We start from the raw sequence: 16,731 nt of genomic DNA on the forward strand, positions 1-16,731 counted from the left end.
GCACCCACCATACACCTATGCCCACCTTGTGTGGCTGAAGTCATGCTAATGTGATCAGTTGGCACTAGGGCCAAACAATTGCAATACAATGAAGGGTATATGAGAAGCAGGTCTGCCATTTCAGATACACAGAGACCCAAACAGTGAGTGTCTATGGCACCTTACAGCAGATGAGAAGTCAGAGCGAGGAGTGCATCAATGAGCCTATGAGGTCCTTGGTCTGACAGGAAAACCAAGCCTGCCTGATTGACATCTCGCCAATTTTAGGTCATCGTAGCTGGAGAGAGAAGGAGGGCTCAGAAAGGGGTGGAGCCTCACACCATAAAAGGAAGTCAGTAAAAGAGCTGCAGTTCAACTGCTTGTAATAGAGCAGCGACCCCTAACCAGTGCTTCGTTAGCAACATGTTGCTCTCCAAACCCTTGGGTGTTGCTCCCAGGGGCCTCAAAGTAGGTGCTCATTTTTGAATTTCTGGCTTGGAGGCAAGTTTCAGTTGAATAAAACCAGTGTAAAGCTACACAGAGCCTTCTATAGGCTGCCAGTCCAAATAGAGGCTACCAAATAGCCAATGTTGGGCCCGATTCACTAAAGTCCGAAATAAGGAGTGCTATTTATAGCCTGCGTTAAAAATCTTATCACTTCTTATTTTTCACTCGATTCACTAAAAGAACACTTGTCATAATTAAGAAGCGATGTTCTTGGCGTTATTTATTTTGCGACGGCATATTTTCAAGCAATATATTACGCAGCGCACAACATATTACGCAGCACGTTGCTTGAAAATATGTCGTCGCAAGATAAATAACGCCAAGAACATCGCTTCTTAATTATGACAAGTGTCCTTTTAGTGAATCGAGCGAAAAATAAGAAGTGATAAGATTTTTAACGCAGGCTATAAATAGCACTCCTTATTTCGGACTTTAGTGAATCGGGCCCTATAGCTCTTATTTTGCACCCCCAGGAACTTTTTCCATGCTCGTGTTGCTCCCCCCCCCCAAAACATTTACCATTTGAATGTGGCTCACAGGTATAAAAGTTAACCTTGAAGGCCAGTTAGGGGGGGATTTGGGGTGAGTGCTTATTTGTGCCCTGGGTACCCCTGGAACTATAGCAGGGTGACTGTTACCCCAATGTTTCTATATATCTGTAACCTTGTTATGGGCTAAGGGGGTCCAGCCTGAAGGCCAGTTAGGGGGGGATTTGGGGTGAGTGCTTATTTGTGCCCTGGGTACCCCTGGAACTATAGCAGGGTGACTGTTACCCCAATGTTTCTATATATCTGTAACCTTGTTATGGGCTAAGGGGGCCCAGCCTGAAGGCCAGTTAGGGGGGGATTTGGGGTGAGTGCTTATTTGTGCCCTGGGTACCCCTGGAACTATAGCAGGGTGACTGTTACCCCAATGTTTCTATATATCTGTAACCTTGTTATGGGCTAAGGGGGCCCAGCCTGAAGGCCAGTTAGGGGGGGATTTGGGGTGAGTGCTTATTTGTGCCCTGGGTACCCCTGGAACTATAGCAGGGTGACAGTTACCCCAGTGTTTCTATATATCTGTAACCTTGTTATGGGCTAAGGGGGCCCAGCCTGAAGGCCAGTTAGGGGGGGATTTGGGGTGAGTGCTTATTTGTGCCCTGGGTACCCCTGGAACTATAGCAGGGTGACTGTTACCCCAATGTTTCTATATATCTGTAACCTTGTTATGGGCTAAGGGGGCCCAGCCTGAAGGCCAGTTAGGGGGGGATTTGGGGTGAGTGCTTATTTGTGCCCTGGGTACCCCTGGAACTATAGCAGGGTGACAGTTACCCCAGTGTTTCTATATATGTATGCATGTTTAATTAGAAAGGTCCAACAGCAGAGGGAGCAAAGGGCCGAACAAACTAGAATCTAATAAACCGCAATAACAGAGTTGCAACAACGTTTTTATTATTAAAGTGCTTTTATTTTATGATTTATTAGTGGTCACATTTGTTTGGCCATCAAGTCATATTGTCAGGAAGAAGTGGTTTGAGGCTACTTGGTCTCAGACAGAACAATGGGCGCAGTAGGTCCAAGAGGAACTGCCTGGGGCTCTCCTGATGCTACAATTTCCCAGAGTCCCCAAACCATTTGGTCCATCTCTGCAGATGCAAATACCATGTCAGTCCAAAAAATAGAGATTAGGCAGCTTTGAAGACAGTGGGGCTTATTTACTACCATGATTGCAACATGGCACCAGTGCCGTTACCCATAGCAACCAAAAACTGCCCACACAAGTAAGAAAATGAAAGTAACAGTCGGATTGGTTGCTATAGGCAACAGCAGTTGAGCACCCGTGTTAATAAACTTGCCCCAATAGGTTGATCCTTTTGTAGGGTATGCTCAGCAAGGGCATTTAGAAATCTTGTAGAATCTGTGTTTTATTGCAGTGAGTTTACCATTATCGCTGCTGTGTTCAGCCATCTTGTATACTTTTTTTAAACAAAGCCCTGCCCAGCCTATTGCTTTTAGTGGGCCCTTAAGGTGGCACCAGTGGGATTTTCCAATACAAATGTGTTTGTATTAGAAATGGGAAACCATTACTACCTCTATGTCATATGAATAGGATCATTTATGTTAAAGTCAATGTTCCCCTTTAGTTGCACCGGTCCACGTATCGATTCAGCCTGCAATGATTGGTGCCCTCCAGTGTCAGCTGACCATGGATCCATTACAAGTGTTTCTTGACCGTCCACAATGTCGACGCCCAGAACTGCAATGTGTCCCAATGCCCTAAAGCAGAATTTTGGTCCATTTAAAGGCATCAGAGCCTACAAATCCAGCTGTTTGTTGGCCTGTACAGAGCACCATATAATACAGTCAATGTGCATTAATAACTATATACACTTATATATATCTATATCTAATATCTCTGGTGCCCCGCCCCACCCCACCAATAACCCAAAGAACCGGACAGGGGGACTCCTCGCTTTTCAAACAAGTCCCAGTATATGATACTTACTTATCGGTTGCTATGGGTTACTAGGCCTATAGTAAACGTTGTGCCCATTTTTTAGAAATACCCAAATTAGTGGTTCTACCTGAAAGAGGAGGAGTCTGTGCTCTGTTGCTCAGCAAATGTTTACGATTGGATCATGACGATAGCACACAGGCGGCCAGTCTATTTCAGTTGCCATAGAAATACCAATAACCGCCATTATCATCTCCCAATCACCCGAACGGGAAATGCATCATAGCACGGGCACTTCTCCTACACACCGCTACTCAGTACTGCTCTACCATAGCCCTAATACCTGGAAAGTCCCTAGGGCTGAGATAAAGATGAGTGGTGAACCTTTCCAAGATTACTCAGTGTAGTTAGACTTACCTCTACTAGGCAGATCATTATTAAAGAGCAGCAGGGTTGGTGGCTGCCATGTTTGGCCATTTGATTTGCTGCCCTAGGCCTAGGCTAGCAACGTCCAATAAGGAGCATGCCCAGTTGAAGCTGATATGGTCATGATAATGGCAGGACATGGAAACCACCAACCCTGCTGCGCCACTCTGCATTTTTGGAGAGAGTGGGTTGGTCTTTTTCTGGTGGGGCCTTCTACTGTGGCCCTGTGATGCATCACTGTACTTGTCCTGTGACTCCATTTGTATTGCTGTTGGTAGCCACTCATATACTGTCCTGTTACGGCATCCTAAGGTGAGCCTTTCTGTATACAGTATATATATATAAACACGCCCGTAATATGGGTGCACTGTGTCACTGTGTCCCAGAACGGATTGTTCAGATAGGCTTTGCATTCCGGTTTTGTTTATTTGCTTCCAACCATCAGTCTGATGCCTCTCCATTGGATATTGTCTTAGGGGAGGAGCCTTGCGGGGCCCAGTCAGCTTCAGCTTTCTCTCGCTTTCTGTCTCAGCACAAAGTCAAAATTGGCCGACGTGTTCATAGCGTAGTAAACGTTGGCTGAGTCAGGAATGGTAAGTTCTGAGAAGAGAGGGAACAATGAGTAAGGAATAAACACTGATATAAATACATTGCTAGAACTGACTCTGCAAGTGATATCTGTAAATGAAAACAATGTTAAGTAAAGTGGAAAAGTTTGGGGAAAATTTTCCCACATTTGTGCTATAAGAGAGCAGCATGGGTTCTATCTGAACCCCATTGTAAGCAGCATTCCTGCCCTGCTTTATGGCTGAGATTCTAGCTATCTGTATAACAGAGCATTCTGTCACAGTGGCACAGATCCTATCTGATCCCCCCATTGTAAGCAGCAGTCCTGCCCTGCTTTATGGCTGAGATTCTAGCTATCTGTATAACAGAGCATTCTGTCGCAGTGGCACAGATCTTATCTGATCCCCATTGTAAGCAGCAGTCCTGCCCTGCTTTATGGCTGAGATTCTAGCTATCTGTATAACAGAGCATTCTGTCGCAGTGGCACAGATCTTATCTGATTCCCCCATTGTAAGCAGCAGTCCTGCCCTGCTTTATGGCTGAGATTCTAGCTATCTGTATAACAGAGCATTCTGTCGCAGTGGCACAGATCTTATCTGATCCCCCCATTGTAAGCAGCAGTCCTGCCCTGCTTTATGGCTGAGATTCTAGCTATCTGTATAACAGAGCATTCTGTCGCAGTGGCACAGATCTTATCTGATCCCCCCATTGTAAGCAGCAGTCCTGCCCTGCTTTATGGCTGAGATTCTAGCTATCTGTATAACAGAGCATTCTGTCACAATGGCACAGATCCTATTTGATCCCCCCCATTGTAAGCAGCAGTCCTGCCCTGCTTTATGGCTGAGATTCTAGCTATCTGTATAACAGAGCATTCTGTCACAGTGGCACAGATCCTATCTGATACCCACTGTAACCAGCAGTCCTGTCCTAAAAAACATCTAAAAGTCACTCATTAAAGGGACAATATATTATTTAGTTACAAATTTTGTAACTCGGGCTCAGTTCCATCCTTACCTTTCCCCTCAGAAAGTAACTGTACGAGCTGGAATTCATCAGGTTGACAAGACTCTATGTTGTGCTTATGTAGTGACCTCTCTATAACAGCACGGGACTTGTCCTGGCTAGTGAGCTGAAAGAGAGCAGGACTGTTAAACCCACAATGCAATACAGAGACTCTATAAGACACATCAGAAAATAAGGTAAAAACTATTTTTATAAAACCAGAACCAATGAGAGATCAGACCCAATGGACCCAAAATGAATTGCAAACTCAGAAGCAAAACAAACAAAAACAATCAGACCTTAAAGACTAGAAAAGAATGAAGGATGCATATCTATTTTCTTTTACCAGTATGCTCTTATACATGTTTCCATGGGTGTTCTCCATGCTGACACGTATAATACAGAGATCAGCTATCTGTTGGTTGTACAAAGGCTGGGTGCTGGAAGGGGAGACGGGAGAGCGAGGGGCAAAACGAAATTGGTCATCATGCCGAGGTGTGGTGGGTGGTGTGCCAGGCTCTTGCATGTTCTGTAACATAAATTATAATAATCATAGCATTATCTTTCTGCCTATCACATTAGCCCAGCCCTTAAGTGCCTTATTGTAACTCCCCATTCCAGTAACCTCACCCCTGAGTGCCTTATTGTAACTCCCCATTCCAGTAACCCCGCCCCTGAGTGCCTTATTGTAACTCCCCATTCCAGTAACCTCACCCCTGAGTGCCTTATTGTAACTCCCCATTCCAGTAACCCCGCCCCTGAGTGCCTTATTGTAACTCCCCATTCCAGTAACCCCGCCCCTGAGTGCCTTATTGTAACTCCCCATTCCAGTAACCTCACCCCTGAGTGCCTTATTGTAACTCCCCATTCCAGTAACCTCACCCCTGAGTGCCTTATTGTAACTCCCCATTCCAGTAACCCCGCCCCTGAGTGCCTTATTGTAACTCCCCATTCCAGTAACCTCACCCCTGAGTGCCTTATTGTAACTCCCCATTCCAGTAACCCCACCCCTGAGTGCCTTATTGCCCCTGTAACTCCTTATTCCAGTAACCCCGCCCCTGAGTGCCTTATTGTCCCTGTAACTCCTTATTTCAGTAACCCCGCCCCTGAGTGCCTTATTGTCCCTGTAACTCCTTATTCCAGTAACCCCGCCCCTGAGTGCCTTATTGTCCCTGTAACTCCTTATTCCAGTAACCCCGCCCCTGAGTGCCTTATTGTCCTTGTAACTCCTTATTCCAGTAACCCCGCCCCTGAGTGCCTTATTGTCCCTGTAACTCCTTATTCCAGTAACCCCGCCCCTGAGTGCCTTATTGTCCCTGTAACTCCTTATTCCAGTAACCCTGCCCCTGAGTGCCTTATTGTCCCTGTAACTCCTTATTCCAGTAACCCCGCCCCTGAGTGCCTTATTTCCCCTGTAACTCCTTATTCCAGTAACCCCGCCCCTGAGTGCCTTATTGTCCCTGTAACTCCTTATTCCAGTAACCCCGCCCCTGAGCGCCTTATTGTCCCTGTAACTCCTTATTCCAGTAACCCCGCCCCTGAGCGCCTTATTGTCCCTGTAACTCCTTATTCCAGTAACCCCGCCCCTGAGTGCCTTATTGTCCCTGTAACTCCTTATTCCAGTAACCCCGCCCCTGAGTGCCTTATTGTCCCTGTAACTCCTTATTCCAGTAACCCCACCCCTGAGTGCCTTATTGTCCCTGTAACTCCTTATTCCAGTAACCCCGCCCCTGAGTGCCTTATTGTCCCTGTAACTCCTTATTCCAGTAACCCCGCCCCTGAGTGCCTTATTGTCCTTGTAACTCCTTATTCCAGTAACCCTGCCCCTGAGTGCCTTATTGCCCCTGTAACTGCTTATTCCAGTAACCCCGCCCCTGAGTGCCTTATTGTCCCTGTAACTCCTTATTCCAGTAACCCCGCCCCTGAGTGCCTTATTGTCCCTGTAACTCCTTATTCCAGTAACCCCGCCCCTGAGTGCCTTATTGTTCCTGTAACTCGTTATTCCAGTAACCCCTCCCCTGAGTGCCTTATTGTCCCTGTAACTCCTTATTCCAGTAACCCCGCCCCTGAGTGCCTTATTGTCCCCGTAACTCCTTATTCCAATAACCCCGCCCCTGAGTGCCTTATTGCCCCTGTAACTCCTTATTCCAGTAACCCCGCCCCTGAGTGCCTTATTGTCCCCGTAACTCCTTATTCCAATAACCCCGCCCCTGAGTGCCTTATTGCCCCTGTAACTCCTTATTCCAGTAACCCCGCCCCTGAGTGCCTTATTGTTCCTGTACCCAAGTAGCCCTGTACCTTCTGTGTGGAGGACTCATTAGGGCAAAGTGCTGAGATCAGACCATCATCTGTCTCACAACTGTTGCAGGATCCTGAAGGAGACACACGATCGCCATTTAGCTTGGGACCAAATACTTCTGATCCCAGCAGCAAACTAATAGAAAACAACAAATACAAACAATGAACATGAGGCGTTGAGGCATTAAATTTCATAGAGGGAGGGGGAAAAAAGAAAAAATATATATATACTGTATATATATTTATATATATAATACCTATCTATCTATCTATCTATTGCTCTATCTATGTATCTATCTATCTACTATCTATCTGTCTGTCTATCTATCTACTATCTATCTATCTATCTATCTATCTATCTATCTATCTATCTGTCTATATATCTTTTTATCTACTACGGATGTTTCTGTGACACATGGAGGTATCGGAGCAGTTCATTTTCTAGGAACTTTCTGTTCATCAGAACAAATGACCCTTCCCTGTGAGTGCTGAGTGCTAGCAGTAATCCTAGCCTTATTGGCACATACAAGGTTGAGTCAGTTAAAGGCCAGAGCTGACTCATGAAGCCAACGTACTATTCCTCTACCTGCAGGCACGGTTTATAGATAACAGCCATGGAGGCACCCATAGAAAGGAATAGTAAGAGAAGAGAGTAAATACCAAAAGCGGCCTATAGAGCATCACAAGAGCTTCCATGCTGAACGCCCCCCTACACACACTATAATGGTACTTACGAGCTGAAACGCTTTGTTAATTTCCTGCGAATTCGGGGAGAGTTGGGGCAGGAGTCGGCCGGCGGCTCGATGGTGCGTGAGATTCTGTAACTGAAAGCGGACAGACAGTTCTTACTTATTCCTCACAGGTAGGTCAACAGGGGGTGGGTTCACAACATCAGGGGCAGAGCAATAACATTAATGGGTGCGGGGCATGAAGTCAGTGGCCGCATTTGAGGGGCAATAGTTTGAGGGTGGGCTAGAAAGGGTGCTGGGAGAAAGAATAGGGGGTGGGCTGGGGGTGGATCTAAGGTGGGACAGGGGCGGAGGACAAGGTATTACAAATTCACATTGCTGGTAAATGTGTAATACCGGCCCCGGCCTTGGCTGGAATGTTACCGGCAGCCAGGTGGCAACCCTACTCACTAGTCCATTAAAGGCTATACATGCCGGCATTTGTACCTACCTGTGACCCCCCCTATAGGAAAGCACTGCCCCTTTGTACTTGGGCCCAAAACAGCCCTCAGCATTCAGGTCTCTGTGTGGGGGGTTGTGTAGATAATTATAAAACTAAATAAAATTTGATTGGGTTCTCCCTAGTGATCAGCGAATTTTTTCACCAGGCATGGATTTGCAGCGAATTTCCGCATTTCGCCACCGGCGAATTGTTTTGCGAAACCTCCGTGAAAATTTGCTGCAGAAAAAGTACTCACGCAAATTTTTTTTGTCACATCTCAAATTTTGCGGCAAAAAAGGGCACAGGCGCGTCAAATTGGGCACAGTCGCGTCAAAAAGGGGCCGTGGTCACGTCAAATTGGGCACGGTCGCATAAAAAAAAGTCACGGTCATGGCAAACTGGGCGCAGCAAAAAAAGACGCGGCTGCGTCAAAATAGCGCGGGCGACAAAAAAATAAGACCAAAAAAGGCAGGTGATAAAAAAAATAGTGCAACAAATGCATTTCGCTAATTTTCCGCTGTTTCGCATATTTTCTTGCCATTTCGCGAATTTTATGGTGAAGTGAAACCAGACAGATTAGCACATCACTAGTTCTCACCTGTCTACTCCTACTATAAATTCAAGGCTTTCCCTCAATCCAGCATTTATTGCCTAATGAAGGGGGTAAAATCTGGTTCTGAGAATCCATGTTTGCCCCAGGATACAAACCACAGCATGTATGTGCTGGCAGGTTACTAACGTTACGGGATAGGGACCAACATAGTGCATGGGTACTTACCTCTGGTCCTCGGTTAGCTGCCTCTGTGAGTAAAACGCTCGGAGGATTTCTGGTTTAGCAGTCAGGACATAATGGCGGCACGTAAGCTGTAGCTTCTGTATTTTGGCCAGAACCTCATATTCCTGGGGGAACAGAATGTTATCTCTTGGGTCAATCAAGTTTGTATATGTAGGGGTAAATAGCTCACTGATTTAGTATTAGGTGAAACCTACCTTCCTTCTCTTCTCGAAGTTTATCAACCCACCCTGCAAAGGATCAATGGTTCTGAGATTATTTGGGGGTTCATGGGGGAGAGAAAGGCAAAGTGGGGGGCAGAAAAGGGACAGTGAGGTAGGTCGTTATATATAGATAGGTACGTTTACAGAGGGGCAGACAGGTATGTGTATAGCAGAATAACAAACAGGAGGTAGGTGTATAGAAATGACAGTCACATGGTGATATGCAGAAACACTAGCACTATCACACCCTCTAGTGGCCACCCTGTCACATAGCAATAAAACCAGCATAAGCAAAGAAGAGAGAACCAAAGACACTTAAAAATGACAAACCATAAGAATGTGGGCACACAAATAAAAATTAAATGCCAAAAGGTGCATTGAGGCCTTTCAGTATTGTGGCTTCTGAAGCATATGTCCAAAATTCTCTTTTTGTATAATTGGCCCCACTCTCTCTACTAAACACCATCATCATCAGCCCCCATGGAGATGCCCAGCCGACACGATATCTAAGGTGCCAGAGGCTTTGTCAGGATGTTGTTTCCCTACTCTGATAGAGCAGAACATACAGTAAGGCAGGTACATGGATAGATACGTATGATAAACAGGTATGTACACGTATAGAGAAACATACAGAAAGGTAGGTACATTAAAAGAAAGGTGAATATATAAAAGAACAGACAGTGATGTAGGTAAATAGACAGGTAGGCATACAGAGGTACAGACAAAGAGGTAGGTAAATAGACAGGTAGGTAGGTATATAGAGGTACAGACAGAGAGGTAGGGAAATAGACAGGTAAGTAGGTATATAGAGGTACAGACAGAGAGGTAGGGAAATAGACAGGTAGGTAGGTATATAGAGGTACAGACAGAGAGGTAGGGAAATAGACAGGTAGGTAGGTATATAGAGGTACAGACAGAGAGGTAGGGAAATAGACAGGTAGGTAGGTATATAGAGGTACAGACAGAGAGGTAGGGAAATAGACAGGTAGGTAGGTATATAGAGGTACAGACAGAGAGGTAGGGAAATAGACAGGTAGGTAGGTATATAGAGGTACAGACAGAGAGGTAGGGAAATAGACAGGTAGGTAGGTATATAGAGGCACTCACCTCAGTACAGTCTGGCAGTGCTGTGTCCAACATGATGAGGTCGGTTAGAAAGGTGCCCAGGTAGGGGACGGTGCCCTGCAGCACTCTCTGTGTATGGGGGGGACACACGGGTCAGTACTCACTGTATGGAACCACATGGTGCTACCCTGCACTGCCACTCACTGCATGCTCTGGCACCTAGGCCTCTGCCATGGGCACCTTTGGGTATAACTATGGATACCCAGTAATCCTGCCCCCTACACCTGTGGGGCCACACACCCCCCTGCGCCCCTAACTCTATGGGGTGATGTGAGTGAGGGTGGGAACAGTGAAGCTCAGATCATGCTCTGGGTTGTTGCTGGCAGCCCCCCACTCCTCACGCAATTACATTAATGATACCTGTGCCCCCCCTTCTGCCCTCCCCCTCACCTTGTGGCACTGTTATTTTCCTGCCTTTATCTCTCCCCCCAGTCAATCATCTTTGTAGCAAATTTGCTGTGTCTTCCACAACACTTGCAATTACTGGGACAGAGGTGCACTTACCCTTTGAACTGTGTTTGGGTACACAAACTGAGGCGTGTATAATAATAACAGTGCCCCCACCCCCCGCACTCATTATCATCACTTTTCTTTTATTTTGGAAACAGAAGAATCCCCAGAGGTGAAATAAAGCAGAGGGAATTGAGTTCCTTACTGTGCTGCGGACTTGTGATGCCGACCTCTGTAAGGGGCGTGGCTCGTTCCTAGCGCTGTTTGTTCGACGGAGAGGGATTTCCTCCTGTGCGAGCAAGTAAATCACCCATCAGCCTATAGATACTCAGCCCCATTATACAGAGCGGGGAGATCATTATCGGCCTATAGATACTCAGCCCCATTATACAGAGCGGGAAGATCATTATCAGCCTATAGATACTCAGCCCCATTATACAGAGCGGGGAGATCATTATCGGCCTATAGATACTCAGCCCCATTATACAGAGCGGGGAGATCATTATCGGCCTATAGATACTCAGCCCCATTATACAGAGCGGGGAGATCATTATCGGCCTATAGATACTCAGCCCCATTATACAGAGCGGGGAGATCATTATCGGCCTATAGATACTCAGCCCCATTATACAGAGCGGGGAGATCATTATCGGCCTATAGATACTCAGCCCCATTATACAGAGCGGGGAGATCATTATCGGCCTATAGATACTCAGCCCCGTTATACAGAGCGGGGAGATCATTATCGGCCTATAGATACTCAACCCCATTATACAGAGCGGGGAGATCATTATCGGCCTATAGATACTCAGCCCCATTATACAGAGCGGGGGGATCATTATCGGCCTATAGATACTCAGCCCCATTATACAGAGCGGGGGGATCAGTATCAGCCTATAGATACTCAGTCCCATTATACAGAGCGGGGAGATCATTATCGGCCTATAGATACTCAGCCCCATTATACAGAGCGGGGAGATCATTATCGGCCTATAGATACTCAGTCCCATTATACAGAGCGGGGAGATCATTATCGGCCTATAGATACTCAGCCCCATTATACAGAGCGGGGGGATCATTATCGGCCTATAGATACTCAGCCCCATTATACAGAGCGGGGAGATCATTATCGGCCTATAGATACTCAGCCCCATTATACAGAGCGGGGAGATTATTATCGGCCTATAGATACTCAGTCCCATTATACAGAGCGGGGAGATCATTATCGGCCTATAGATACTCAGCCCCATTATACAGAGCGGGGAGATCATTATCGGCCTATAGATACTCAGCCCCATTATACAGAGCGGGGGGATCATTATCGGCCTATAGATACTCAGCCCCGTTATACAGAGCGGGGAGATCATTATCGGCCTATAGATACTCAGCCCCATTATACAGAGCGGGGAGATCATTATCGGCCTATAGATACTCAGCCCCGTTATACAGAGCGGGGGGATCAGTATCAGCCTATAGATACTCAGTCCCGTTATACAGAGCGGGGAGATCATTATCGGCCTATAGATACTCAGCCCCATTATACAGAGCGGGGAGATCATTATCGGCCTATAGATACTCAGCCCCGTTATACAGAGCGGGGAGATCATTATCGGCCTATAGATACTCAGCCCCATTATACAGAGCGGGGAGATCATTATCGGCCTATAGATACTCAGCCCCATTATACAGAGCGGGGAGATCATTATCGGCCTATAGATACTCAGCCCCGTTATACAGAGCGGGGGGATCAGTATCAGCCTATAGATACTCAGTCCCACTGAGCAGTACTTACCTTGGTTAGGATTTCCCGGCTCATTCCATGGTTGTTTTCATCCGAGAAGATGTCGGACAGTTTATGGAAGATATTCAGATTATCCCTGGGGAAGGAAGGGGAGACACATTAAGCTTCATGGACCTTTATTGTCAGTTATTCAAAAATCTGAAAAATGATGACCAACTGCAAATTGTCTGGCTGCTTCATACTAGAAGTTTATTTAAAGGACGTCTGGTTCTGAGTTGTTTTCCTGGTTCTTTTCTCATGGCTTCAAAGTCAAAAGGTTAGAAGTCCGCAGACGCTAGTACTGTATAAACATCTCATTAAGCAGGATTTCTCCCTCTCGCCACACTTTCTTAATCACCTGCTGTTGCTACTGTTGCCAGGAACTGTGCAAAGGGCAATGGGTTCCTCGCGGTGTGCGGCAAAGCGCTGTCAGGATGAGGCAAGCCACAGCCCTCCGGCTTTAGGCCTCAAAATATTACATTTGCCCCTAGTCAGACAGGGGGGTGCAACAAAATGGCTGTCCTGTGGGCTTGTGGGGATATATAAATCTATAAATCTGGGTCACAATAAGTTAGGGGCTTCTTACCTGCTCACCGCCGCCCACGTCCTCTTCAGTCTATAGAGTGGGTTGGATTGCAGAGCAGACAAAATGGCTCTGAGAGAGGAGAAGTTGCGCAGGAAACGACAGTGCTGAAACAGAGAATTGCCAGCAATTCATTTTCCAGGTGGCAATTAGGTTCCCTAAGGGATGCCCATAGCCCCCTCCTGTCTGTGTCACTGTATCACCCTGCAGTGGGAGGGACAGACTCCGTGTCCCATAGCCCCCTCCTGTCTGTGTCACTGTATCACCCTGCAGTGGGAGGGACAGACTCCGTGTCCCATAGCCCCCTCCTGTCTGTGTCACTGTATCACCCTGCAGTGGGAGGGACAGACTCCGTGTCCCATAGCCCCCTCCTGTCTGTGTCACTGTATCACCCTGCAGTGGGAGGGACAGACTCCGTATCCCATAGCCCCCTCCTGTCTGTGTCACTGTATCACCCTGCAGTGGGAGGGACAGACTCCGTGTCCCATAGCCCCCTCCTGTCTGTGTCACTGTATCACCCTGCAGTGGGAGGGGCAGACTCCGTGTCCCATAGCTCCCTCCTGTCTTTTGTCACTGTATCACCCTGCAGTGGGAGGGGCAGACTCCATGTCCCATAGCTCCCTCCTGTCTGTGTCACTGTATCACCCTGCAGTGGGAGGGGCAGACTCCATGTCCCATAGCCCCCTCCTGTCTGTGTCACTGTATCACCCTGCAATGGGAGGGGCAGACTCCATGCCCCATAACCCCCTCCTGTTTGTGTCACCCAGCAGTGGGCGGAGCCGATGGCAACACACCTGTGCTATACATATCCATTTCTCCAGCACCTTGGCTCTCTGCTGAGGTTTCAGCTGGACGTCACTCAGTACAGATGCTATCACACATGCTGTCACGGCATTAAACTGGGCCACAGTGGCCCTAACACTGGGTGCAACATTCCTATTCTCCTTCTTGTCTCGCTGAGACCAAATGCTCCCAAGGCAATGGCAAGACTGCAGCTTCTGAAAGAGATCCTGTGGGGGTAAGGGGGGACAAAAGAGTAAATTAAACATTTCTATAGAAACTTTATTGCTTCTGATAATAGCGGTAGTTCTGGCGGTCGTTCTCAGTTCCCTTTCTGTTATATACTTGGGAGTACCACATGACACTGCTGGGCCAATTGGGATTTCACTCAGGAATATTGACTTCCATGTTCTTAAGTAGGGTTTGCTTTATGGCACTGCAGTGATCCATAGGGCAACATGATTCCATTTTAGCACAACAGGACAATGGTGCAACAGTGGGAGTTAAGCAATGCGCCATGGGGGTTGAACGAGACACTGGAAAATGAACAAGGAGGGCCTTAAACTTAACAACAAAAAGAACCATAAAATTTGCTTTCTAGTTGCTGGGGTTCCCCTGTCTGGCTGTACATACATATCTTCAGCACTCACCACATCTATAAGTGTAAGCTGTTCAGCCACATCCTGGGGTGGGAACGACAGTAAGTCTATGGTAGGTCCAGGGGTCTCGGTGTCTCCCTCTACTGGTTGGAGATTCACTTTGCTCCCTTTAAGGAAAGAGTGTGTTAGGAGCTTGGTATTGCTGCTAGGGCTGCCATCAGTAACCATGGGGCCTATACTACTAAGCAGGGCCCTTTCCCACCAGTCACCTGGGACCTCTGACTGGCAAATTCTGCCAAGAAGTAGTATAATTAATTAAAAAAACTGCATACACATGCTCCAACCCATGATACACCCAAACCACACCCACTCACTGCAATCCCCACCCCCTTCTTGACTCTCATATCACACCTTTGTCTCTTGGGGGCCCCCCTCTATTACAGGGCCAATGGCTGGAATACCCCCTGTACCCTGCTGATGACGGCAGGAATTCTGAGCTACACTAAGGTTGTCACCTTTTTTTTTTTTTTTTACTATTATACCAGCCTTTGGGTCGGGGAAGCAAGCAGGGGTGTCACGTGGGGCAGGGAAATGGGCAAAGTGGATGGGGGAAATGGGTGGAGTGGGTGGGGGAAATGGGTGGAGTGGGCGGGGAAATGGGCAGATTATATGTGGGTCTGGCCCTATAAGGGGGTATTCCATCAGTGGAGAGGGCCAGGGAAGGGAGGGATTTGTATGGTATTTACAATTACATTCTGAGTAAATTTGTAATTCTGGCCCCGGACCTGGCCTCGTAACTGGTGAGTTACAGGCTGGGGCAGTCAAAAGCCAACCAGGTGGTAACCCTATGGGCAAAACTTATCCATGCCCTTTACAGGACTGTCTTTGTTTCCTGCCCCAGGGGAAGCCATTCCCTGTGAACCTAATTGCCTTACCCATAGGTGTGGGGCTTTCTTCCATCTCCTCTTGTAGACTTTGCAGAAGGCGGAGGAGAGGGCTGGGGGGCTCCCGTTTGTCACAGCTCAGGTAATTGGAAATGAGTTGCAGGCAGTCAGGAGCATCCCGGAAATCTTGGGGGTGTTTCTCTAACCAGGACTGAAGCAGACAGCGCACCACTCTATAAATATATAGAAATAAAGGCAAGGGCTTATGTACGGCTGTAACATTCCCTGCACAAAGGAATGGGTTAAACTATCCTCACCTAATTTACCCACTTTATTATAAGACCATTACATTTGTTTAAACAAGAGAATCCCTGCAGTGATAAAGATGCATCTGTTTGATTTGCCTCATTTAAGCCTCCTTATCTTTCCCCACTGCCATAGTTAAAGTAAATGTAAGGGCCCTGGCAGACGCAGAGATTCGTTTCTTGGGGTAAATCTGCGCCACAGTGGGTGACTAATCTCCCACCAGCAATAATGTAAATTGCCGGTAAGGAAACACAGAAGTTGCTTAGTGTAGAAAGCTAATCTCCACAGGTGCCATCACCCTGCAAATAAATGAATGTAAACCTGGTAAAAGCAGTCTTCTAAGCACATTGGCAGTTTACTTTTTTTTTTTTTTAGTTTTTAAGATATTAGCAATTTTAACTGCTGACAGGGTTGCCACCCAGCTGGTATTTGACTGGCAGGTCCAGTGCCAGTATTACAACTTTACAGGCACTTGTAAGGATTGCAACCCTACTTATAATCCCTTCCCTGACTCTTTCTGTGGCCCTTTAATATAGAGGCCAACCTCTGCCCCACCCATTGTCCCCACTCACCTGCCCCTTCCCCCGCCCCATCTGTCCATTCCCCCACCCCATTCACCCATTCCCTTGCCTATAGGTGGCCATACACGTTAAGATTCGCTCGCTTGGTGAGGTCGCCAAGCGAGCGGATCTTCTCCTGATATCCCCACCTACGGGTGGGCGATATCAGGTGAATTTAGGCTAATATGGTCATTTGGCCCTGGGATCGAATTAAAACGCCAGTAATAGGTGCAGTCGGTTCGGGAACTGCAACGAGCCGATGCGGTCGGTCGGGCAGGCCCGT

The 16,731-nt window shown here is 47.2% G+C and overlaps 1 protein-coding gene across 2 annotated transcripts in view; it reads right to left on the reverse strand.

Moving 5' to 3' along the window:
* Nucleotides 1–1,906: 1,906 nt before the first annotated feature.
* Nucleotides 1,907–16,731, reverse strand: part of rgl3 (ral guanine nucleotide dissociation stimulator like 3) — a 34,231-nt gene continuing 19,406 nt past the window's right edge. For both annotated transcript variants that reach the window (XM_012953182.3, XM_012953183.3), the window contains 14 exons: nucleotides 15,634–15,815; nucleotides 14,750–14,865; nucleotides 14,114–14,329; nucleotides 13,323–13,426; nucleotides 12,749–12,833; nucleotides 11,162–11,245; nucleotides 10,489–10,575; nucleotides 9,376–9,408; nucleotides 9,164–9,285; nucleotides 7,950–8,039; nucleotides 7,216–7,351; nucleotides 5,264–5,446; nucleotides 4,930–5,044; nucleotides 1,907–3,948 (listed from right to left, as the gene is read on the reverse strand). In XM_012953182.3, coding sequence (XP_012808636.1) covers nucleotides 3,854–3,948; nucleotides 4,930–5,044; nucleotides 5,264–5,446; nucleotides 7,216–7,351; nucleotides 7,950–8,039; nucleotides 9,164–9,285; nucleotides 9,376–9,408; nucleotides 10,489–10,575; nucleotides 11,162–11,245; nucleotides 12,749–12,833; nucleotides 13,323–13,426; nucleotides 14,114–14,329; nucleotides 14,750–14,865; nucleotides 15,634–15,815 — 1,648 coding nt within the window. In that variant the 3' untranslated portion in view covers nucleotides 1,907–3,853. The remainder of the gene's footprint in view (nucleotides 3,949–4,929; nucleotides 5,045–5,263; nucleotides 5,447–7,215; nucleotides 7,352–7,949; nucleotides 8,040–9,163; nucleotides 9,286–9,375; nucleotides 9,409–10,488; nucleotides 10,576–11,161; nucleotides 11,246–12,748; nucleotides 12,834–13,322; nucleotides 13,427–14,113; nucleotides 14,330–14,749; nucleotides 14,866–15,633; nucleotides 15,816–16,731) is intronic.

The sequence above is a fragment of the Xenopus tropicalis genome, chromosome 3 (assembly GCF_000004195.4).
Source record: "Xenopus tropicalis strain Nigerian chromosome 3, UCB_Xtro_10.0, whole genome shotgun sequence".
Lineage (NCBI taxonomy): Eukaryota > Metazoa > Chordata > Amphibia > Anura > Pipidae > Xenopus > Xenopus tropicalis.